The sequence below is a fragment of the Electrophorus electricus genome, chromosome 6 (genome assembly GCF_041902795.1).
Source record: "Electrophorus electricus isolate QZ-2024a chromosome 6, ASM4190279v1, whole genome shotgun sequence".
NCBI classification, from domain to species: Eukaryota; Metazoa; Chordata; class Actinopteri; order Gymnotiformes; family Gymnotidae; genus Electrophorus; species Electrophorus electricus.
In genome coordinates, this window is record NC_137502.1 from 4,247,323 (window position 1) to 4,273,719 (window position 26,397).

Below are 26,397 nucleotides of genomic sequence, written 5' to 3' on the forward strand. Positions count from 1 at the left end.
AGTTTTAAAAACAACTGAACAGTGTGAACTGGTAAACTGTTAAGATGTAGCCAGTATATATTGGCCTATTGGTTTGCTTTGGGTCATTCACCAGTTTGACAGTTGAGGGTTTCAAAAATAATTGTGTGGATAACAAACTAAAATATAGAGTAATATTTATTAATACGTAGCATTTGGAGTGGATCAGATAATTGACCATGGGAATATCTCACTGCGATTGGCTGTTTAGCTATCAGTATTGATGAAAGAAAGATAACTAAGACAACTGAACAATTCCTGTTGCAAGTATAGCATGCAGTTTTGTGCTGTTGTTAGACTAGGAAATGTAGTCCAGGAAAGTGGCACAGCAGTTCTGGAGGAGCCACAACACAGCAGAGTGCCTTCTGTGATTTAAAGTGCCCGATTCATCAGCTAATTACTAACCCTTCATGACTGAAATTAGGTGTGTTGAAGCAAGGAAATACTCTAGCCCAGCAGGTTCTGAGGTTTTGGCCTGTTGCAGCTTTCTGCCTGCACATTATTAGCTACTGTATTTTAATGTAAAATAATCTTGTATGTATCTAGATAGATTCTATGTGAGTAACTGCAGTGTAAGAGATGTAGAGATGTTCAAAATTCTTGTAAAGTACACAGCTTCCAGAGAAACAGAACGTTATATTATATATATATATATATAATGTGTGTGTGTGTGTGTGTGTGTGTGTGTGCATGTAAAATAATGTAGACTTATGTAAAATAATATAGAATATATTTGTGTATGTGTGAGAGAGAGAGAGAGAGAGAGAGAGACAGAGAGAGAGAGAGAGAGAGAGAGAGAGAGAGAGAGAGAGAGAGAGAGTGTGTGTGTGTGTGTGTGTGTGTGTAAGCTGGAGTGACTGAATTGAATATATATTCAGTTTCGTTTGCTGCGTAACATAACAATATTAATTCCAAGTCGCATTGCGCACTCTAAAGTTGAATCAGCGTGTGTGTAAGAGAGAGAGAGAGAGAGAGAGAGAGAGAGAGAGAGAGAGAGAGAGAGAGAGAGAGAGAGAGAGAGAGACACAGCGCCACAACAGAAGGCTGTGTGGAAGGAAGCGAGCACAGCGCACTGAAGCGAAGTGCATGTTCGCATAGGCGACATAACCTAGGGGAGTATGGCATGTGGGCCAGACGTAGTGACGCTGCAGTCGGAAAGCCTGAGAATTACAACAAGCGTCGAGACAGCTTTGATACGTTGAGCCTTCAGTGAATCGCCACAAAGGGAAGAAAATGGTGTATCAAAATAATACCGGCATCAGTTCATCTTCAGTTTCCGCAAGCACAGCGTCCGGGACTTCTATGTTTTTGTGCGTCTCCATTCATCGTTGGAGTTGCAATGAATACGACCTGTCACAGGGCTGAACTCCAGAATCTGGCTGTAAATAATACAGTCACGCTTGAGACTTACATTTAGATAGAGAGGAACAGGACATAGAGCTTGGAGTAGCAGTTCTCCGTTTGGGAACACGGCCGCGGTGTATCTTATGTTTATGCCCGGCTAGACCGTCTCCCGCCCGTTCTTTTCTCCTTGCGTTTGTAAGCTGCCGGCGGCTCACTGACTCGTCTAGGATGCAGGTGAAAAAGCAGAGGTGTTCAGAAAGGAGCTCGGTAGATACGCAACGAGATGACATCAAGAAAAAGACCTCATGCTTCTCTAATATTAAAATATTCCTGGTGTCGGAATGTGCCCTTATGTTGGCACAAGGTACAGTTGGAGCATACTTGGTGAGTGATACGTGGCTTTTCGCTTTTACTTTTGAATTCTGCTACGGACAGCCAAATTGAAGGCCCAAATCTTATAAATAGCGTTCTTCACGCATATGTGTTTCTGAATAAATATAATTGGGATTACGAAGGCTTTTTGCTGAAGACTGCGTGCATACTGTTGAATAGCATATATACAGTAGTTTTACAGTAATCCTGCTTGCCGTAAACATGCGCAGACTGTGACATCAGAAGAATGCTCGTTGGCTGGCATTGAAAAGTTACTAGATGAGACTACAAAAAAAAAAAGAAGCTATATTTGTATATTAAAAAGAGGGAAACAAAAGGCTAATCACCAGGGAAGATTACTGTTCAAACAACTTTGTAATCAGCCAATTGATTTGCGATCAACCTAAACTGTTAAATTATTTCGTACAGAATAATATACGTTTGAGAGCACAGGCAGATGTTAGACTCACTAAAATGACCATAGTCAAACGTTTTGTCAAAAATATCAAACTAGTTGTTTAGTAACTAACTGTATTGTAAAGAGATCTTGAATGTGAGATATATACTAAAACTTGTATTTTTATTATTATTACATTTATAAAAATAATAATAATAATAATAATAATAATAATAATAATAATAATAATAATATTACAACTACTAGTAGTAGTAGTACATTCGTATCTGGCCAGAAATACACAGAATATTCAGTTGAATTCATCGGTGTTTTCACTATTTCCTAATGCTACCCCATCTAATGCTACCCCATCTGATCAGACTAAGATAAACTCTTCAGCTACCTAGTGACAAGCTTAGTGGCTTTTAGTGGCATAGATGCAATTCCACTGAAAGCATTTGTCTGTCTCAGAACATAGAAATGTATATAAAGTACTTCTTTATACAGTGTGTATCAGTACAAACTTAACTGCAGTGCTCAGACCTTATATGGAGAAGATATTCCAATCCATTCTGTGCCACTTAACCACAAAATATCACAAGAAATGTCTCAAATGGGGCAGATTTGGTCCTGACTGGACTTGTTCCCAGTGGATGGAAAGTCTGAGTTATGAGAAGCATAGCAACACAGCCTGGTTTGAGCCCTTTTCTACAGCTCTGTGACTTAAGGTTATGGATTTTTTCCAATAATGTTTTCACAGATGGTTTTAGCTAGAGTTTTTCTTCTCAAGAACTCTATAATATGTTTGGGTAATACAGATGGGGTGAGGGATGGCATGTCTCTAGCGTCACAAACATCTCAGTAGAGTTGTAAAAAAGAAATATATCTGAAGAATTTTCCAGATGAGTAACTGCAGAGTGCTATAGTAATATATAGTAATATAGAGATATTCAAAACTGTGGTGACGTGTACAAAGTACACAAAGTGCTTCTGAATTAGTAGGAGGAGGGATGGCACACCCCCCCCCCTTATATATATATATATGTGTATGTATATATATATATATATATATATATATATATATATATATATATATATATATATATATATATATATATGTATATATATATATATATATATATATGTATATATATATATATATATGTATATATATATATATATATATATATACATATATATATGAGAGAGAGAGGGAGAGAGAGAGAGAGAGAGAGAGAGAGAGAGAGAGAGAGAAAGATTGATATCTTAAAGCGATGGACATGGTCATCAAGAATTCTCAGGTAGGCTGTGGTGTTTAAATGATGCTAAATTGGTATTAAAGAAAATATCACCCATACCACCACCAGCCTGAACCTTTGATACAAGGCAGCATTGATCCAAGCTTTCATGTTGTTTATGCCAAATTCTGACCCTACCATCCAAATGTCACAGCAGAAATTCAATAGGCTCATCAGACCAGGCAACATTTTCCCAGTCCTTTGTTGTCCAATTTTGGTGAATTCGTGTGAATTGTAGCCTGAGATGCCTGCTCTTAGATGACATGAGTGGCACCCGGTGTGGTCTTCTGCTGCTATAGACCATCTGCTTCATGGTTCGACATGTGCATTCAGAGATCCTCCTCTGCATACCTCAGTTGTAAAGAGTGGTTATTTGAATTACTGTTGCCTTTCTGTCTGCTTGAACCAGTCTGGCCATTCTCCACTGACCTCTGGCATCAACAAGGCATTTTTCTGACTATTCTCTGTAAACCCTAGATGTGGTTGTGCAGGAAAATCCCAGTAGATCAGCAGTTTCTGAAATATGTTTTGTCTGATACATAATATTCAAGTAGGCTATAATATAATATAATATAATATAATATTTAACTTTGCTGTAATATGTCTGGTTATAGCCCTTATAGCTAGTCTTATTTACTGTTGCACTAGAATGACAAATACGATTTCAATTATTAATTGTGATTCATGGATATTATATTTGATATGCATAGTTATTACCCTTGAACACATATGTAAGCTAATGTGAATAGAGAATTGAGAAAAAAAGTTCACAGACTGGCTGCTTACATCAAGCATACATCTGAACTTGTAGATGCTTGCTGACATTTGTTTGGTCAGTGTGGAAGGTGCTCTCTAGTATGCTTTGTGGGAATGACAGGTGATTCCTCAGACTGCTTGAATGAGTACTATCAGATCAGACTGTTCACAGAACACTCAATTAGTATGACTCATTAATGCTCTAATACCTAATATAATTAATAATGCTAATAAGCTATAACTACCATTACTGAATTTTGATAGAGGTCATAATATTAAATGCTTTAATTGCACCCTTTTGTGCTTACATAAAATCTATAAAATCTGGTTTCATTTATAATCAGAGCTTCTGTACCTGCCGGCATTCATTTTATAACCGTTGCTCCAAAGACCAGCCAGTGAAGATAAAACTAAAGCATGAGGTGTCGTCTATGCTACTTGCCCCTCCCTCTTCATGTTAGCTTTGCCCAACAGATGTAGAGGTGCAGCCAAAGTCTACAAACGTGCCCTTGCACAGGCAGAGTATGACATACAAACAAATGCAATCCACACAACACACCATTAGGTTTTATGGGTCTGTGTCACTTCCCATTCACTATGCACCTGCTTAATTTGCATGTGCCTGAAACCAAGCTTGGACAGCTGGAGTGGCTGTCTGACACAACCGTGACACTTAGCCATGTGCAAACTGGCACTCTCCGCCATCAGTAGGATTAAAATAATAAACGGCATTAGAGTTTGAAATGCAAGAGTAATTTAGGGTCAAGAGTAATCTAGGCTCTGGGTCTTAACTCATCTCTTAAGGGTAAGATACAGGCTATGTGCATGATTACTGACACTTTCTGCATAGACCTTGTTCTGTTTATACGTAATTGGCCCTACAACAACATGAACAGTTTTTTAAAGGGACACATCACCCAAAAATGGTAAAAGGTTAATTGTGTATGAGGTGAGACTAAGCATTTGGCTGGATACACTTGCACAATGGTAACCCATTTCATTGCTTTCCTTTCTTAACAATAACATTATTGCTTGGGGATACAGTGCTTCTTTTAAAGTGTGAATTCAGTATAACATTCATGACCTTAATCTGGAACTGTTTTTCAAGCACTGCTACGGTAATAGGAAAGAGTGTAAAAGAAGTTACCCACTACTGAGTAATACTTGAGCCTTAGTTTCTAAGAGCTTTTAGCTTAAAGGCCCAGAGACATGCTGTGTTTGGCAGCTCATTTGTGTCCCTTTTATTCTTAAAACTTCGTTTTTCCATTTCTATAGTAGTGCTGTATTTGTCAGTCTCTCAGATTCACTGTTGAAGCAACCCAACTGCATCATTTAAGGTCAGCCGTTAGGTAAAGTCCCAGATAAACACAAAAGGGGAACACCAAACCAGCATTATCCCCCAATAAGACCTTATGTGTTGGTGTTTCTTTGACCATGTGGCAAAATCCATCACAGATGTTAAGTTTTTGAATGCACTAGTAAGACATCAGTTGTGTTGATAAACTGATCCAATTGCCATTAAAGTGGCATGTAAATGGAGGTCTACATAGCAGAGTAACATGCAATGTGCATGGTCACTCACAGCTTGCAAAATGATATTGATCTCTCAGGTCACCTTATTGTTTACAGGAACCCCAAGCCAGTGTGAAACAATGTTAAAACAGACATGTGCTTTGGTTCCTTTCATTTTAAATATGTGAGGTATATATGTGATGCTAAATTTTGCCTTGTGGAATGCTAACTTTCTACTCTGTTGTCTAGCAAACGCCTGTTAGCAAAGCTGCAGTACAGTGCAGTGCAGTCTTTTTTTGAAGTGATCGAACTGGCTTGTTTTTTTTGTGGTGGCGAACTGTTTAGAAAGGGGGGTTAATGAATGATGGCTATGGGTGGATATGCTGGCTCAGTGGGGATGGGTGCTTCAGCTGGTACGCAGCTAAACATAGCTTGGCAATGCAGATGGCAGACGTCCAGTCTTGTTATGGTGAAGCGGCAGGCCTTGAGTCTGCATTGATCTATGTGGAGAAGCCTAGCTATTCCATCAACAGGTTATGACTTGGCATAGAGTGAGAGAGAGAAAGAGAGAGCGATAGATAGATAGATAGATAGATAGATAGATAGATAGATAGATAGATAGATAGATAGATAGATAGATAGATAGATAGATAGAGAGAGAGAGAGAGAGAGAGAGAGAGAGGAGCAGATGGGGATGTGGACAGCTCTGTGATGCCCTCACCTCTTGTCCTCTCGTCACGCTTCCAGAACTGGTGGGCTGCCATGTCTCTGGCCCTGGCAACTGTGATAAGATGCATGCATGCACGCACACACACACACACACACACACACACACACACACACACACACACACACACACACACACACACACACATACACTCTCTCTCTCTCTCTCTCTCTCTCTCTCTCTCTCTCTCTCTCTCTCTCTCTCTCTCTCTCTCTCAGTCATAAGAAAAAGCTCACCCTGCTAAAATTCTGTCCACCAAGCTCATCCAGATAGGAGTTTGCTAGAGTTCTTTTTTCACACATTTAAAATCTTCCTATATGGGATGCATTGTATCTTTTATGTAAGCTATACTGTGACATTGCCTTTTATTGCACTCTGTGCTCATTTTCTGGTTTAAGGCTGCATTTGATAATACTTTCAAACCTCAGCACTAATGTTTATGTCAGTTTCATATGGGTTTCTACCCAATCAGCTCACTCTGTTTGTAGCCCTTTGCACAAAGGATGGAAGAGTTAAGCTACTGTTCGAGCTTAGGGATTTGAATGCCCTTTCTAGGACACTTTCCTGAATATCTTTAAATAGTCTGCTAACAGCTTGCAGTGAAAATGGTGGCCTATGGTTTCCACACATCATTACTCTTCACATGTAACTAAAAGCTGACCAGTTTGATCTACAAATCTGTAACAAACTTAATATTTTACTCAACTAACCTGCCACCTATTTTCCATATGTAAGCATGGAATGGTGTACATGAATTGATCAATGGGAAGCAGTCATCAGTTCACTCCACAAGGGTAGGTGTCTGTCCAGGCATTCTGCTGGACAGTGGACAGGGAGATGAGGAGCAGGACTATCTGGCCTAAGACCGGACATCTGGCCCCCTTATGCAGGGCAAATACAGTGCACATATCTGAAAAGCAAGATGACAGCCTCTTCAGATGCCTCTTCAGTTATTGTCAGTTACCAGAAAGAGCACAGGAAATTGTGCCAGAGTGCAATTATGAGAGGTAGTGCAATTATGAGTTTGTCCTTATTCTCCATGCAAGGAAAAGCTTCAGTATTAGGTGGCAGGTGCCCAAACTCAAAATAGATTATGCTTTCAGTGTTACATGGTATTTGAAAAAAATCTTGATTACTGGCATGGCCAGTAAGTGACGAGCTATGCTCACGTGCTAATTTATTGTTTTGATTCATTTAGTGTGAATGCTTAGATGCAAGAGTGTTAATGATAAATTAATTGTTAAATTGTTACATTTACATGTTTTACATTTACATGAGACAATATAAAACAGAGAGTTTAATCGAGACAGAGAGAGTGCAATTTTCACAGACCACAATGACAAGCAAACTGAATGAATTCTAAGAGCCTGCCTTCTCCAGTAGGATTAGAATAAAGGTCTTGGCCTCAGTATGTGCTCTTTTCATAGACATGTCAAATTTTTAACAGTTCAAAATTAAATTAAATATGAAATTGCCATATGAAATTACTTTATTTACAATGTTAATTACTCTGTAATTACTCTACAAAATATTGATTACCCCATGACCTGAATAGAAAAGCCAAGCTTGTCTATTGAGTTTAAGCTGTGCATATTTAATATTTATGGATTCTGACCGGGAATCTAATTCTGGTTTTGCTAAATTAACCAATTGCCGTTTTTGGGTCATTCTTGGAATAGTGATGCCCTTTTATTTTATTCTCCTTATTTTGAACCAACTTAACCAGATTGCACTTCTTTTAATGTGTCTGTATCCAGCATCCAGTGTTGGCCTCTACTGTTTCTTTTTTTTCACATCCACATGTGTATATATTTTGTGAAACGTTCAATCTGTTTTTGTTACAATATAACCTATTGGATGATTAAGGGTGGGGATTACTTAATTTTGTTCAGTTCAGTTGAAGTGAATTATCTTCAGTTCACTTTAATGTGCCTAGCTCATTATATAGAAGAAATTGTTAGGATATTGTTAGAAATTGTTAGGTCTTACAGAGACCTGAGTCTAAACCCCACAATGAGGGTAACATGTCAAAAATAACCTTGACCTGATGCTGTAATGCATTTGTATTTTGTTATTTGCATCTTAGCCAAATTTAAAATTTAAACAAAAAAAAATTGTGAATTTTGCAGGTGAGTGTCCTGACCACACTGGAGCGCCGCTTCAACCTCCAGAGTGCTGATGTGGGCGTGATCGCCAGTAGCTTTGAGATCGGCAACCTGGCCCTCATCCTATTTGTCAGCTACTTTGGAGCCAGAGCCCACAGACCACGCCTGATTGGCTGTGGGGGTATCGTCATGGCCTTGGGGGCTCTGCTTTCAGCGCTGCCTGAGTTCCTCACCAATCAGTATGAGTACACAAGCACAGGCATATGGAGGAAGGACCCAGGGCGGGATGTGTGCTCTAATGCCTCAACGAGGGATCTGGATGATGAGTTGTGTGGGAATAGGGCTAACACCAACATGATGTACCTGCTACTGATTGGTGCTCAGGTTCTGCTGGGGATTGGAGCCACACCCGTGCAGCCTCTGGGCGTGTCTTACATAGATGACCATGTGAGAAGGAAAGACTCCTCACTCTATATTGGTGAGTGAATTTCATTTGTTCAGATATGGGCACATCGTTGGCTTTGTATTCATACACTAATCAGGGGCCAGATTTTGATCATGAGTTTATAGTTTGTAATTGTAAATAAAGCAAAAGGTGCACAGTGGAAAAATGTCCTTATTGACATAAATATATATTACCACATCGACATACTTAGCAAACGTGTCCAAAAGAAACATCCCAGAAATAAATATCTTGTAGACATAAAAGGTCATGGATATTTATTCTGCTTTCAAGTATGTCACTAGAAAGCCCAAAAATTATTGTACAAGCAACGTGGAACAGCAAACATTGGAATCACTGGTATATTGCACAGTAATTGTCTTTGAATCCCACCTACTGATAGGACAACACTAGATATGTTTTTAACATAATCACTTTTTTTTGCATGTATAGTACAGTAAATAAATCTCAAATTAAAAATAAATGAGTTAGTATATAATGGGGGTTTGCATAAAATGGATCCCATCATTGTTTTCCTGTTGGTTGGTTTGTTAGTTGCTTCCATTAGGCTGTTTGACCACCATCATCTGATGTCATTGCAGTTGTTGGTGTGCATTGAAAGTGTTTCTCTGCAAGACTCACATGACTGTTTTTGAATGCAAATGGAAGTGCAGCTTTTAATACCCTGCCTGTGCAAGTCTCTGTTGTTACTAGGGGCTGGTTCTGAACACATGGAATGGATGCCTTGGTCCTTTACGATATCAATGATTTGATATGTTACACTGGATTACACACACATACACCCACCCACCCACCAAAAGAGATTGAAATACCTCCCAAGTAACAGCCCCTTAACAGCATGTCAGTAATGATTATGATATTTTGTCTGTTAACGTGTCACTATCAGACTGTAACGAATAGGCAAAGCCTATGTCTCTCTCATCTTACTTCATCTCCTCTTGTCACATTCTTTTCTAATGCCACAAGGGGCATGCTATTTTGGTGAAGGAAATTATATAACCACTAATGCAGTGAATGGTATACAGTCCATTTTCATGTTCCCCATGTACAAAGACATTAATGCTGGCAGTGTCAGAGTAAAGAGTAAAGACATCATTTTTAATGTCAAATGCATCCCATGTGTTTTCCCCCAAAGATGTTTCGCGGTTATTTAGTTAACCATGAGTCCTGTGCGGGGGTCAGGATAACTACAGTCCACTACCTTCTGCTTGCTTACGATTGCTGCCCATTTCATAGATTTTAACAGTCGTCAAGGTGACAAGTGCAAGACTTTGAGGGGTAATTGGATAGTTCTGCCTGATACACTGGCTTCTATTCCCTGATAATGAGACCCCCTCTTATCTCCACTGATACAGGCATCAGGCCATATCAAAGCTCACAGGATTTCCAGCTTCATAGAAGCCATTGGGCTATGTTCAATTTCCCTTTTTTTAATTATGCATATCTGACCTTTGATGAGAAAGATGACAATGTGCTTTTAAAGTGATAAAACCTTCAGTGCTTGAGTCTTGTTTGATGTCCAGCGGTATTCAGAATGAAGGTCTGGGCTTTGATATGAGGTTTAAATAATTCCTAGAAGGAATAAAGACCTCTGTTTTGACTTCAGGATCTCTCACTGTGTACGTAGAGCAAATATGGAATATAGCATTTGCATTTGTAAAAGCAACTCCTGTGATTGTACATTAATTTGAAGTTAATTAACTCAACTGTAGGCAGAATGTTAGTGGAAGTTGAAAAGGATCATTTCACTGCATATTTTTGAAGGTTTTCTTTTGTTCTTTCTGACATTTGTTATTGAGAGGAAACTTCCGATACCATTTCCCTTCGAATGTCTCTTCTCCCTGCTCTCCTTTGTCCTGTTCGTGAGGCTGTTCGGGTGACTGCAGTGCCATTGATTGTTTAGTAGCTTACCACTGGAAGCGGGACACTCGTCTGTCAGGGACTTGCACGTCCTGACAGAGAAGTGGAGCTGCAGCCGTATGATAAGCGGAAGCCGGGTAGGGGTGACGGGCCGCATTGCGCTGGAGAACAATGTCAGCCTGAACACCAGCGCACAACCAGCTGATCACCCTAATAACCGTGCTGCAGACGAGTCATATGCTCATGGCTGCGTGAATGGGCCAGATTGTTCCAACATCACTGACGTTTTTTCTCTCATACGGATAAAGCAAGCTCAGTGTGCATAGTTGGGGGCATGTGCAGTTGTTACTTCCCTACAGTAGTAAATAGCTGTAATCATTTTAATATAAGCCATAGCAAACCTAAGGATTACTTTAAAGGGAAACAGTTTGCTTTTAGCTATGGCATATCTGCACCTTTGGGACAATGTGAAAAGGTAGAGAAAATAATACTATGTTCAAAATGCTATAGATTCTGCAGTAGTATACATTATACCATCTAATAAAATAACCTATATTCCTAAATTCACTTAATAACAATGCTCATTGTTTCTGATTAAAGAACATGCTGGTATGATACCATATGAGCATGTGACCACAAACAGCTAAGTTTTTGTTCTGAGCTGCAACTGCTTTGGAAATATCCATGGGTATAAAAATGCAGTTTTAAAAAGTTGGAAGTCAACAAAATGAAAATCTAAATTAGCAGTTTACAGATACTGAATCTCAATGTTTTTATGCCTCATGTGTTTCAGAATATTTTTCAGGAGGTGGAAGTTTCTGATTTCATTTCAATGTTTGACTGCTGCTTCATCCGCCTGAGTGGTAGTGAACTCAGCCTCTGTAATTGGCTTTAATGTCCCAAGGCCTGGAGTCATGAGCCATAATGGATGGGCTCCTGCTTATGGCACTTCCTGTTTAATGACTGTAATAGGCCTCGCCTCTGTGTCCGGGGCTGCAGCTCAGCGTCATCAAGCATGGCCTTGATGTCATGCTGTGCTTGCTGCACACTACACCCTCATCTACAGCCTCTGCTCTGTCCATCAGATCCCACTCATGGTTATCTGAGCACTCAGGCCATCTCTGAAGAGAATCCATTAACCTAGCAAGCTGTATCTTCGTTGCTCTCATTTTCCTTTGATGCATTGTTTACTAGTGGAACATTCAGTGTTGCTCTTAAATTCACCCTGCATTGCATAAAATGTCTTTTTAATTATTTTTTAAGTCTTTCAGCAAGTGCTTACTGTTTTCCATTATGCAAATGCAGGCCACTCCCGAATCATACATGGAAATGTTGATAAAACAGATTATAGTTAAACTGGACAATATATCAGTAGCTACAAATTAAGCTGATTTTGGCTAGGTAGCCTCTCACTGTTGCAAAATATTGCTTGTCCTATTTTATTTCACTGGTTTTCTTGGGGTCCTGTGCTGCCTTCTGTTGTCTAATTTCCTTTTTTGTAGAACTGCCAAATGAAGCAATTTATTGCTGAATATAGAAAATGTTACTGTCTAAAAGAAAAAAGAAAGAAACACAAACAAGTTTTGTATGACTTTAAAGGATAATGCAGTGCTGTAATTCCTACCCATTCAAATTATGTGTTCTAAAGTATATATTGTAAATTATAGCCCCTTAAAGTGGTGTTTTTATCCAGTGTTGAGCTTTTAGGGACATAAGTTAATGCCGGCTAAAATAATAAAAATAATGATTCAAACTTCATGATAGTGGATGAGAATCCACAATAAGATGTTTATTGCTTCTTAATCAGTTCACAACCGGCGTCTTATTCCTGAGATGTAACATTTTTTTGTCTGTTCTTGAGTGATATCAGTGTAAAAATACTCCTTTTACTCACTGTGTTTGTGAATCTACATAATTTCTTTTTACTCCCTGTGTTTCTAAACCAGTGCAGGACACTGTCTTGCAGCACGTAAATATTGTATGCTGAACAACTGAAGGGTGAGGCCTTTGGGTGCGGGAATCTGGAAGCTCCCCAGAGGTATGAGGCCACAATTACACGGAGGGCTTGGAATGCAGACCATCTAGCTGTGAGGTGGGTCTGAGTTGGCTGGCAGCCTGTGCATACCACACTGCCTTGTGAGAAACAAACTCCCTCAGGGACAGGCTGGCCTTTTCTGGCCCCCACCTTTACTGCACACCTCCCAGGAGCTACTGGATTCTAACCAAGGGCCTTTCAGAAGCCAGAATGAATGTCTCAGCTATAGTCTGCTGTTAGGCAGCGTCGCCTCATTTTTGGCTTTTGAACGCATCGAGCAGTGGTGCGCATGGAACAGAGGGTTACACGCTGTCCCCAGTGGACCCCTTCTCATGTAGTAGCTGTGAATTCTAGGCAGTTCAGTACATTCATGCAAGCTGACTGAAAATGCATGTTAAGAGGGTAGGGTGATTGCTTGTTTTTTTTTTAGTCTGGGGCTGTAGTTACACTGCTCTAAGCACCGATAAACAAAGCCTGAAGGAAATTATTTGTTTTTCGATGTCTAAAAGCTCAGGCATGCTTTAAGGGCCAAAGTAAATAAACAGGGTCATAGAGTAAAAAACTCTTTGTTCCCAGCCTTTTGGTTTCAGGGATTCTGGAAGCCATTTCTAATTATGGCATTTCCCATTATATTTAGTGTGGCAACAATATGCAGTAAAGATGTAAGGGGAATCGAGGTTGGCTATGATATTTCGCACAGATGGTTAGTAGTACACAATAAACTTTTTAGAGTATCCTATAACATGATGTCCAGGTCCTGTTTTGGAATATTAGATTAATTTAGCCTGGTACCAGCAGCTGCCTGGAGTTGTTATTCAAATGTTATTTTCCTGTAGTGCCTTGAGTATTTGAGTACAAATAGGGGACAGATGATTTTCACATGATCCACTTTTTATAGATCACAATCAATGTCACAATCAAAAAACAGAAAAATCAAAAACAAGCAACAGTGACAACAAACAAAAAAACTCTCTCTGATGATCTCCACCTGACAAAGCAGAAGCCTCTCCCTGAAGTCTGTGTACAGGCCGGCGCCGTAGCCCCCGCAGCAGGGGCAGGCCAGGGGAAGAATGCCCTGTCTGTTCTGATCTCCCTCTGGGCAGGCTGGGGCCAGGCCGTACACAGCCCACTCTGGGCCCCGTCACTCGGCCAAGCCAAAGCAAAAGCGACAGATCTGCAGCTGGTGGAGGCAGGACACACAGAGGTGCCTCTCACTTCTGCCACAGTGCCTGAGGCCAGATAAGCGCCTGCTCTTGGCAAACATGAGCCATGGCATGTTGTTTTGTTCCTGAGCTGAATTTAAAAGAATACATTACTGCTTAGAATTTAAAACTACTGTAAAGGTGTCTGCTTGTTGCAGGCTCTTGTTGACCATCTATAATGGGGCTTTTTGTTTAAAAAAAATAAATAAATAAATAAATAAATAAATAAATAAAACCAAAAAAATTAAAGTATGCTAGGGAACAGAAAGTATTATGTAATGGATAATACAGAATTCTGGTTTATAATCCCTTGATCCCTTGTTATAGCAACACAAAGAAATAAGTTGTTAACTTAACCACACCATTGATCTATTTACTACATTTGAGGGCTGCCAGAACACTGTAGTTTACTGCAGCCTTAAAAACAGATTCTCTTGTGTTTTGTATTTTATTTGTTATGTTTTAAGTGATTGTTGACACATTTGGATAGCTTGATATTTTATTTACATCTTAACCTTTACTTATTTTATGTTTTTAAAACTGTCTCTGTCTCTAATTCTGTCTGTCTAAAACAAAATACTGTCACACATTTCAGGGGTAATTATTCATGGATGTGTTGATATTGTTTTAAGCATTAGCTTTGTGACACTTTAAGATCCACAGTGTTGGTATTCTTTTAAACATTAGCTTTGTTACTCTTTAAGTTCCATTGTGTTGATATTCTTTTAAACATTAGCTTTGTGACACTTTAAGCTGCATTGCAGGTACCAGTTGGGGTTTCACCACGATTGATGAGGCTTCACCACAGTAGCTCAGTCAGCACAGCCTTGCTATTAAAGCCTTCTGACTCTCCACTCTGTCCTCAACCCAGCCTGCTCATATAATCTACTTAAACTCTGTGGATGCAGTGTTGTCTTGAGAGATTAGACTCCAAATTGGTTCCTCCATTGCTCAGATAAGCTCCTGGGCCTGTTTGTTTCCTTCGGGGAAGGCGTGAGCTCCTAGTGCAGGCACGGAATACTGGTGCTGCAGTCTTGTCTCATGCAAATGTGTTCTCCAGCATCACTCTGACAGCCTGCTGTCAACACCTGAATCGTTGCTCCAGATAGATGCAGCACCTTTCACGCAAATCTCAAGTCTCAAGTACTCTGACATAGCCTATTTTTACAGTGAGCAGGAAGTCACATACAGAGAGAAACTGAGTGGCAGATCCAATGAAGGAAACTGAGTGTTAAGATGTTTAGTAAGGCCCACAGGCCTCAGACTGAAATGTTGACTAAAGAAATGACAGAAATATGATGGACATTATTTAACAGTATTAATAGGATTTGTCAAGTCTCTGTTAAATTAGGGTTAGGTCATGTGATTTGATTCATATCAGATGGCACCACTTTTCTGAATCCCATCACTAGCCAGTTAAACAAAGCAAATCCCTTGTGATTCCGAAAGATGGTTAACTTACACAGATATCTTGTAGAGACAAATGGACCTTGGAGTCCCCTAGAAATACAACCTTGATTTGGTTTATAAGTAACTGCTTTCAGGTGCAGCTCATCTCTGCTGCTATATCTCACCTGATGTGTCAGTATTCTGTTTTGTTCTCCATAGCAGCAAACAGGTACCTTTTAAATTCACTCACTGTGAAAAGAAAAAGAAAATCATGTTTCTTCACATTATTCCTCTCCTTATAGTAGTTACCATCTGAGGAACTATTAAATATGATTGCCATTCAAGTATATGGCATGATCATATTGTATACGATCACTTTTATATGTCATATTCCTTCAGATCAAGAGTATGTCCACTTGAGCAAGCCCACAATAGTGTGTAATGTTGACTTTCAACCATATAGTTCCTAGCTAAGCATTTCTCAAGAACCAATCACATTCCATTTCTTTCTCATTTCCTTTGTAGCTGTTTTGTTTCCAGCCTTCACTGCAAAACTAATGGCTGCTGGATATGAGCCATGACCAAAGGCCTGATGATTCGAGCTCATGCCAGGAGTATGATGATAGCGCTGCACTACACTGGCTATACAACAGACCATTCAACATCAGACTCATAGAATTTAAAGCTACTCAACTGGTTTTGTGAATTGATCAGTTTAATTTCTTATCCAGATAACATATACTTTATTAACTGTTTATAAATTGAACAGGATAACAATGGTTCATTTAGATGTGATTGAGTGCTGTTCTTATTGCTACTACTGATGTGTTAAATCTTGTTTGCTTGTAGAGCCTGCTGTTTCAGGCTTTTACTGTTTAGTGGTAGTGCAGTAAGTCATTTTAGTTCAATAGTTACTATGCGTTGCTGTGTACCTGCTGTATGAATGGGAGGCACTATATAAATGAAGTTATTATATGTTGTGTGATAAAGCACCATACTACTGCCTGCTTGCTTGGAGCATTGTTGTCTGAGGGCCATGTCTGACCGACCGTGAATAAGTGACAAATGGAGCAATGAATCTGCTGCCCTGGCAGAGACCATTGTATGCTCTGTGAAGACTGGCCTTAGACAAAAGAGTCAGCTGTGGGCAGACCATTCTTCTCTGTCTACACTACCAGTGTAGAAATTGTGATTTGGTACCTCTCCAGTCATATGTCTGCTACATCCTGTCAAAGAAAACACAGTAAAAGTGTGTGTGGCAGAGCACAGGGAGCTGAGCAGTTATCTTGTTTTAACAGCTGGAGTTTTTTACTTATCAAGGCTGTGCCCATATGCTAGCATTGCCACCCTGTACGGGGTGTTGCCTATTACAGTGCAACCAGTGACCTGGAGCTCTTGCTCTGAATGCATCCATGCACCTCTGCTAGCTACTCTCCTTTCATCCAGATGGCTTTGTCATAGAAGGCGTGAGAAGTTGGCATTTTTAGGAGTCCCTGAAATGGGTCACACCTCCTGAAGAAATGGGTCAGCACAGGATAACAGACAGCCCCCTGAGCTTCCAGAAAACACAGCTATGGTACAACCACATAATCCAGCTGGGATTTTTATCCATCAGAACATCAGAGGGAGTCCATAAACTGCAGTTTGACCAGGGAAAGTTGTACAAGATTGGTTGATAGTGGTTGTCTCAACCTCATCATGTCCTCCAGAGCGTTCAATCCCTGTGGTCTTGGTAACCTGCCACAGCATGGCCTTTCTGCAGGAATCTGGGTCACAAGTCCTGCCACTGCTGATTAAAAAGCGCATTTTCCTTTTTTATTATTTGCTGGTGACAAGTGCTGGGGGGATGGGTGGTGTTGTAGAAACACAAGACTACACGGCTGGGTGACTCTCTGCCTGTACACGTCTGTTTTTTATGCGATTGGACTCAAATATTCAGATCCATGTCCCAAATTCTGTGAACGCTTCCCTCTGGGGGGATGCATCTGTCCCAAAGCTCCTCACAATCTGAGATCCAGCACATGGCCTCAGGCTCCTGACATAGACCTCTCTATGCTGGACCTCACGCTGGTGAGAGCTTGGATGCGTTCGCGCATTTTGTCAGGTCAGTCTGAGCGTGCTGCTGCTGCTTAAGGCCTCCTGGCATTAGTGTAAATCCCTGCCCTCATTGATTGAGTGGTCTGTAAGCAGTTGCTCTGTGGGCTCCCAGGATTACCCACTCGCATGTTCAGCACTTTATCCCCGCCTCGATGCTGACGCTGGGCCTTGGGGAAACTTGCTTAATTAAATGGCAGAGGATCGATAGGGCTAGGCTGTAATTATTACAAACAGCCCAGCACATGGCCGCATCGGGTTGGCTTTGGCAGCCAGGTGTTTGTTGTTGGAACTGCCCCTTTGCAAGCACGAGTGAAACACGGAAGCCCTATAATTGTAACCCACCACAGCAATGAACACAAGACATTTAACAAAGTGTAAGTGGTATCACGTATCAATATGCTTTGTAGATAATAGAGTGCTTAGGTTTCAAGCCACAATCCACTGTTGATCCACAACATGAATGAAAGTCAATAGGTCTCAACTACAGTCTGTGCATAAAATCAATGCTGCGCTGAGATCAATTACTCTCCATGTCAAAACATGACACACAATGCACGCCTATCTGATATATAGGATCTGCATTACTGCATTTAGATCTACTGCTAGTTTCTGTACATTTGGGTTAAAATAGTCTAAAGACTGAAGACCACAGCACCAGTAAAGTGTAAGTGGGATACATACCAGACATGTGTTCACTCAATCCAGCTATATTGGTCCAGTTTCCCTAAATGTGTATGCAGGAACAGTCTGAACATCATCCTCAGCTACTGTGCTCTGAGCCATGTGTGGAAGGAGGATTCAACATGTATCTGCTACAGCCAGGGGTTCTCTGCTTCACACTGGAGGCTCTTTTTTGTTGGAGCTGTTAGCAAGTATCAAACATCTGGCTGAAGAGCACATGGACTATATACCTAAAGGCTGTATAGGTTTTACCATATATAGCTGGTGCTTCTTTCTCCCTCGCCTCTCTCTCTCTCTCTCTCTCTCTCTCTTTCCCTCCCACTAGCTCATAGAAACAACTGAATATGTGAATGGTCGAATAAGCTTTCTTTATTTGGCTTTGTCGCTTGTTGTTGTAATGCTGTAAACACCTGGGCTAAATGTCGACTACTTTAAAGAACATATATAAATAAAATGTATTTACTTATAATCTCTCTTTCTCTTTCCCTCTCTCTCTTTCTGTCTCGTTCCTCTGTGTGGTGCGGCTGAAACAGGCCGGCAACCTGTTGGTAGGCCTGCTTCTCGTTCACTGGCTGATCTGTTTGCAAACATGCGCACTCTGCTTTTGCAATTTCCTTATATCAAAAGACTATCATTAGCATCTGAGACTGCTCCAGGCTAGCATTATTGAAATAATAGCATATACACACAGAGGCAAATAGCCTAGGTCTTTATTTCTGAGCAGAGTCTTTCTGTCTATGTGATAAATCTCCAGAACAGTGTGAGGGAATAAAGGCAGAAACCAATTTTGTTAGGCCTAATATGGGTTTCTGCAGTTTCCTCTAGTTGATTTGGCTGGATTTTGTAACAAATATTTAAGTTTAAGCTTTGGAACATTTTGTTATGGTCCTAAATATGTCAGTGGGTAATTATATACTATTATATACTGCTATTATATATTAAATTGTATGATATTATATTATTAACCTTCAGGTGCATGAACAGATTTCTGTGTTCATAAGATATATATAAAAGATAATAAAATACAGTAGACTACTGCATAATTCACTGTGTACTGTATGTACTGGGTAACAAAATGAATACTTACATAGTTTGTCTTCTTTAGGTGCTACTGTGTGTGTGTGTGTGAGAGAGAGAGAGAGAGAGAGAGAGAGAGAGAGAGAGAGAGAGAGAGAGAGAAAACATACAAATCTTCCAGAAAGAGAGAGAGGAGAAGTGGACACAAACACAGATCTCTATCTGGCCTCTAATGAGGGGTGGGGAGATTTGGCCCTGCAAACCATTTTCCTTAAAGGGCTTAAATGATCCCAGTGTAAAGGTCACTTTAGGTCATGCTGTTATTGTAAAGCTCCTACAGATGCTATAAGAGGAAATGCTGGAAAAACTAAGACCTATATTTTTCAGGCCTGTCTTATGCTGCTTAGTGGTAGCTTTAATAGAGCTCACATTAGTACTTTTATTATTCCTGTCTCATGCTGATTTGGGTCATCCATCTTCAGGCCTTATATTGGCCTACATACAAGCTCATGTATCCTACTTATCTCTGTATGGCATAATGATTTGGTACAGAAATTCAGTGTGTTAGCTCTGTAAGCTTGTTCTACTTTACACAGTGTGTGTGTCTTACTGAGAATTTAGAAGACTGCCATTCATAGACAAGTAGTATCTATATGCGATGCCTTTACTTATGCTTTAACACACACCCTTTGCATTACTCCATATGTGTCAACAGATGACACAGACATTGTATGGGTAAAGCTGATGTTTGCCCCAGCCTAATGGGTGTGATAATGACTGCAGTGCTTTGCCCTGGGCCATGACCTCACAGGAGCTCAGATTCATCACAAGCATCACTCAGCAAAAACGTTGGGTCTGATGCCACTGTTGACAAATGACCTTGTATTTACCAGAGCTTTACTTTTACTGCTGGTTAGTGTTTCCTGGAATAATATACCTCCATGTCCTGCTAAAGTTTGGCTCATGCTAAATTTTGGATAGCCATTTTCAGCACATCATTTGGTAGCACAAATATATACATTGCACTGGTTGACAAAGTAAGCTCAGGTTACTCCCAGTGTTTGCTTTGATAGGTGCGAGCTGAAGTAGATGCTTAGTGGCATTGCTGACGTACTAGCAGTTGGTGGTAAATAATCAAGAACATCGGCGTAGGCTCTCTGAGAGCTGCAGGTAGGTCAGTGGCAGTGAAAGTGACAGTTTCAGTGACAGTGACGGTGACAGTGACAGTGGCAGTGACAGCATCAGTGATGGTGACAGTGACAGTGGCAGTGACAGCATCAGTGAATGTGGTGTGGCAGTGACAGCATCAATGATGGTGACAGTGACAGTGGCAGTGACAGCAGCAGTGATGGTGACAGTGGCAGTGGCAGTGACAGCATCAGTGATGGTGACAGTGGCAGTGACAGCATCAGTGATGGTGACAGTGACAGTGGCAGTGACAGCAACAGTGATGGTGACAGTGGCAGTGGCAGTGACAGCAGCAGTGATGGTGACAGTGGCAGTGATTGCAGCAGTGATGGTGACAGTGACAGTGGCAGTGATTGCAGCAGTGATGGTGACAGTGGCAGTGACAGCATCAGTGATGGTGACAGTGACAGTGGCAGTGACAGCATCAGTGATGGTGACAGTGGCAGTGGCAGTGACAGCAGCAGTGATGGTGACAGTGGCAGTGGCAGTGACAGCATCAGTGATGGTGACAGTGACAGTGGCAGTGACAGCATCAGTGATGGTGACAGTGACAGTGGCAGTGACAGCAGCAATGATGGTGACAGTGACAGTGGCAGTGACAGCATCAATGATGGTGACAGTGACAGTGGCAGTGACAGCAGCAGTGATGGTGACAGTGGCAGTGGCGGGTGACAGCAGCAGTGATGGTGACAGTGGCAGTGACAGCAGCAGTGATGGTGACAGTGACAGTGGCAGTGACAGCAGCAGGGATGGTGACAGTGACAGCAGCAGTGACAGCAGCAGTAACAGCAATAGTGACAACAGTGACAACAGTGACAGCAGCAGTGATGGCGACATCGGCAGTGACGGCAATAGTGATAGTGATAGTGATAGTTACAGCCCTTTGAAAGGCAGTTAATTAAGCAGACATTATCTGTTATAACCTAAGCAAGTGTTGTAGGAAGATGCTGATGCTATATGTCTTATGCGTTATGTCTTATATCTAATTTATAGGCTTGTTATGGCTAATACTTAAGGATTATAGCTATATTATTTTGATTGAGATACAATCAAGTAATTACTCTGTTGTTTTGTTTTGGATTGCAAAGGATAGTTTGAGCTTTCTGTCATGTCCTTGACTGCACCTCAATAATACAGTTTGTGTGTGTGTGTGTGTGTGTGTGTGTGTGTGTGTGTGTGTGTGTGTGTGTGTGTGTGTGTGTGTGTGTGTGTGTGTGTTGGGGTAGGTTCCCATTTTGTGGTTTAGAACTCACAGATTCTTGTGCAGGGAGGTGTGTCATCTTTCATAATGTTTCATAAGTTCATAATAATCTTTTTTTCTCTTTGCTTGAGAATAACCTGGCTTGCTTCTTCTTTCCAAAATGATTGTAGTTGATATGACTGATGTGACTAACTCACCCCCTTTCTCTCTCAGGGTTGTATGCAGAGTCTTGGCACACTGTTATGTGAACGGAGCATGTTTGCTTGACCCCAACCTCTCTTTTCCCTGTGAAACCATTTCATGACTGTCTTGACACATTTACCTCCAGGGTATCCTCCTCGAAGACTCGCCTTTAGCTGATGTTTCAGTGTTCGAAATGTCATTCACATTCGAAATGTCACTCACGTTATCAGTGGAATCTCCTCTGGTTTGACTCCTAGCTTTATCTGCAGCATTTAGTTTCAGGGCTGATTCTATGTGATAGAGTTGTGGTTTCTGGGCAGGCATTGTAAGTCAAACCGTTTAACCTTTTTATATTAATACATGACTAGCTTACAAATGATGGTGCAAAAAAACTGTTTTTGGTAAAACTAGAATGTATTGTCAGAATGTATTTTCAATTCTATAACAAAGGTTAAGCAACAGAGGCTTGTATGCCTTTTTTTGCCATATATTCCAGATGTTAGACTGGGAGACGCTCACTGAAGGAAATTCTGAGGAAACCCAAATCATTCCCACACCAAAAAGAAAGATCGGCCGGGGGGGGCTTACGGGGTGTGTGCTTTTCTGCTTTGAAATTAGTTGTGTGGCGTGTAAAGCTTCTTTACCAAAGGCAGTAGTCTTCACATTCACCTTTTTGTTCTGTTATTGTTTTATGCGAAACAGTTTTCAGATTGTACACTTGAGAACAATATTGTGAGACAACGCTCACAATGAGCAGTAACCTGCTGGAACACATCCTGTGATCTAAGCATGGATCCTGAAAAGCAGTGTTTCATTTGACCCTGAAGAAACTCAGAACACAGCACAACTCTGGGGTTTTCTGCATAGGTGTGGTCAGAAACATCAGAGGCTTGAAAAACACTGAACTCAGTAGCAGAAACCCCCCCGACACACACACACACACACACACACACACACACACACACACACTCATACTTTTACTAAAACAGAAACAAAAAACAAAAACCGTGAGAAATCTGTGTGGGTTTAAAGAAGATACTTGAGTTATTTAAACTGATACACAGGTCCAAATATAGGCTGCTGGTTTTCCATAAATAATCAAATACCAGGTTCAGGCACAGGTTCTCTGGTTATACTGTTCATCTGCCTGCATATGGATGCCTTTGAAATTGCTGTCTGTACTGGCATTCATTCCATATATATAGTTCTATAGTATATGAACTGTTTTGTAGCAGACTATGAGGAAATGTTACAGAACATTATATAATGCTCATGAAAGTGTCATAATAATACAAGAGGGAAAAATAGCTGTAGCACTGCAGGAGAAAACAGTGGATCTATGCTGCATTCAAAATCTCTTGGATCTAAAAACGTAGAGCAGATATTCCACTAGGGTTGCCACCTCAACAAGCCAAAATGGGCCATTCCTATTCAGTTAGACTCACAGACTCACCACTAGTGTGTCTTCCACCTGTGCTTTCTATTTGACGTTGCCTGCCAAGTTTTGCCGGTGGTTGGGGGAAGTGAGGATTGGTAAACAAATTAACCATCATGACCCATATGACCAATGTTTCTTGTTCAACCTCCCACAATTCAGGAGAATACAGACAAATGGAAATCAAAACCAGACACCTGGAATGTCTGGGTGAAGAGTAGACAGGTGGCAGCCCTGTGTTGCTTTAGAACATTAATGATCCTTCCCTCCGTATCATTTCAGTTTTCGTCTGTCACCAAGATGTCTCATCTTGTTGCCTTAGGGCCACTTTGAATGTAATTCTCTACTGGATAAGTACGCTCTCTCTCTCTGTGTTTGTCTTTCTCTCTCACACAATCTCTCTCTCACTCTTTCGCTTGCTTTCTCTTTGTGTTTTAGGGTATTGCAGTTTGCTCTTGGACATTATCGAGACAGATTGTCATCTAGATTCTTATCACCAGCTCATGTTTTGACTTCCTTTAAAATATCACCTGAAAACATCAGTGGAATGTTAAATTATTTCTTTTGGGTGACTGAAAGCTAATTGACATGACATGCACAGTGTGGTCTAATAAATCGATAGGTTCAGGAAGCCTGCCAAACAGATTGAGTGGGCACTGATTAGAACACTTTCAATCCAGTATTTACTGCTTGACTTCAGACGTCCTTCACCCTTTGATAACTATATCAGAGCTCATAATTCTCCTCTTCACAGATTGACCTGTTCAGGGCTACTTTCACAAGTGTGTGTGTGTGTGTGTGTGTGTGTGTGTGTGTGTGTGTAAGATCAGGTGGGATTAGTCACAGTGAAGTGCTTAGTAAGCTTGTTTGAAATTACCTGAGACAGGGAACTAGAGCTATGGCAGGTGCTGCTAAACGGGCCAGATAACACTGCTGCACATAGAACCAAAACAACACGGATACACAAGGGAAACATCATATCTCTTCAAGATTAGTTTCAGAGTTAACCTATCCTTTGTCAAATACAAAATGCCCATAGTAAAATCCAAACTTTATTGTAAAAATATAGAAATATGTCACCAAAATCACTCTATAAAATACTGTGGCAAAATGCAAATTATTTTCTTGTCTTCTAATGACTTATCCTTATTCATTCATTTATTTATCACCCTTTTTATTTATCATGTTTTTATAACATATCATAACAAAAACAATACATATAATACTTAGAGTAATAAAATTGTTCATTATATGAAATATATAATTAAATATTTAAAAGCTAGATAACCCAATTTCCATCCATGTTATCTATCTGGCAAGATATCTTACGTGTTCTGTCCTGTAAACTGGTGACACAGGAAGTGGTTAAGTGTCAGTTTCTCTGCTGGTTTCAGAGAAAAATCCTTAACTTGTTACATTGTAGTGCAGTCTAACAAGCTTTAGGTTTATTATTCAGCAAGCTCAGAAGAAAGGCCTTTTCTTTGTTTTCAGGAATGCCACAGTCTAGACTGTATTTATGTTTTCCTAATATCATTAATGTATTTTTTTAAATCACAACATGAATTTAAATAAAGAGTGTTAAAAACATAAGCTGCCTATTCAAGATTCTCTGATAGGCATTATTTTTGTTTAATGCTCCCTGTAACAGATGATCCCTTAGACTACCAGATGGATTATTTGTGTGCTATAAAATGTATTATGTTTAAATTGATCATTTTCTCCTATTGTATATGGGAATGTCACAGACAGAGCTAGTGGCAGTATGTTACCTAGTGAGTAGCTGCCCTTATAAATGGGCAGCACTGGAGATTCATCACATACAACAGTGATCTAATAATGAGGAAGGGAAAAGCACAAGGTCCTCCGCTGTCTGCACTGGGAATGCTGAGGGAATCTGTAATCGGTAATGTCTTATATCCATACTTGCCTAGTGTGTCATGGAAAGATGAGTGGCATTCTTCTTGCTTCAGTACAAACAGGCTTGTAGGCTCATACGGAGTTTGGCTTAATACTGCGAAGGATATTTCTCACAATAGTGAAGTCTGTCGTACCCCAAGTTTCCTTTATCTTGCTGGTGGTTACTGGTATTTTGAGTTGGCATTTTAGAGTATTTACACTTTCTCATTTACTTCAGGGGTTAATAGATTCCTCGTAAGCAAGTTATTTGGGTACAGTATTGAAATGTAAACATGTAACACAAAAATATGTGTCACAGGGAAGAACATGCAAAAAAATGCAAACAAACAAAAAGTTTCAAACTAAAGATTTTAATGGAACAAAGGAAAACTCAAAGCTAGTGCTCAAATGGAATCAAAACAAAGCCAAAGCCAGATCAATAACTGACAAATAGGGTAAAACAAAAAAGGGGTTTTAGGACAGATATAATAACATAATAACACACAGGTGGCACAGCAAATGGAAACAAAACATAAAGCATGTGGGACCCAAAGAAGCAACATAAACAAAAGCCATGCAGTGGCCACGGCTGCCAAGCGCAAGCCGCCGGTGGGAGAAACCATCACAATATGTCTTCATTTGAACGTTTCATTTGGACTTTATGTCTATATATTTATTTGTTAAAATGTTTTTCTGGAATAGGCCAGATGCTAGTTTGTTATATTTAAACTGGGCTAAAAAAGAGCAGTTTTATGGTAGTTAAATGAAACATCATGGATTTTAGCTTGCACTTTAGTTTTAATGCATGTTCTTTGTTTTAGTGGAAAGCTTATAGTCATAAAGTGTAAAATGCAAACTGTAGCATTTGCCCAGTGTAGTAAATATCCATTTATATGCTTACATTACGAAAGGTTTAAGGCATCAAGATCCTGAATGCAATGTGTTAAGACCTCTTCTGCTAAGGTAGACCCGCTTTTGTGTTAGAAACAGTTCAAGGATTTCTTAGACAGAGAGGCTCTGGACTAGGATGCTATTGTGTTTTTCCCATGTGATATGTAGCAGTGCAGTATTTGTTTAGATTCCACAAATAACTTAATCACTTCACTGACCTCAAGCTTGCATGTCACAGACTTTGACAATGTGCTGAATTTTCCAGAAATTTTCCAGAATTTTTTCCATTTTGTTTTTCAGAAGGCCACTTTAGATTTCAATGTGCTGTGG

At 40.2% G+C, this 26,397-nt stretch overlaps 1 protein-coding gene across 1 annotated transcript in view; it reads left to right on the plus strand.

Annotated features, from left to right (window-relative positions):
- The first annotated feature begins 1,038 nt into the window (after window positions 1-1,038).
- Window positions 1,039-26,397, plus strand: part of slco3a1a (solute carrier organic anion transporter family member 3A1a) — a 41,865-nt gene continuing 16,506 nt past the window's right edge. The window contains exons 1-2 of the mRNA XM_027004601.3: window positions 1,039-1,746; window positions 8,554-9,007. Of these exons, the coding sequence (XP_026860402.1) occupies window positions 1,591-1,746; window positions 8,554-9,007 (610 nt within the window). The 5' untranslated portion in view covers window positions 1,039-1,590. The remainder of the gene's footprint in view (window positions 1,747-8,553; window positions 9,008-26,397) is intronic.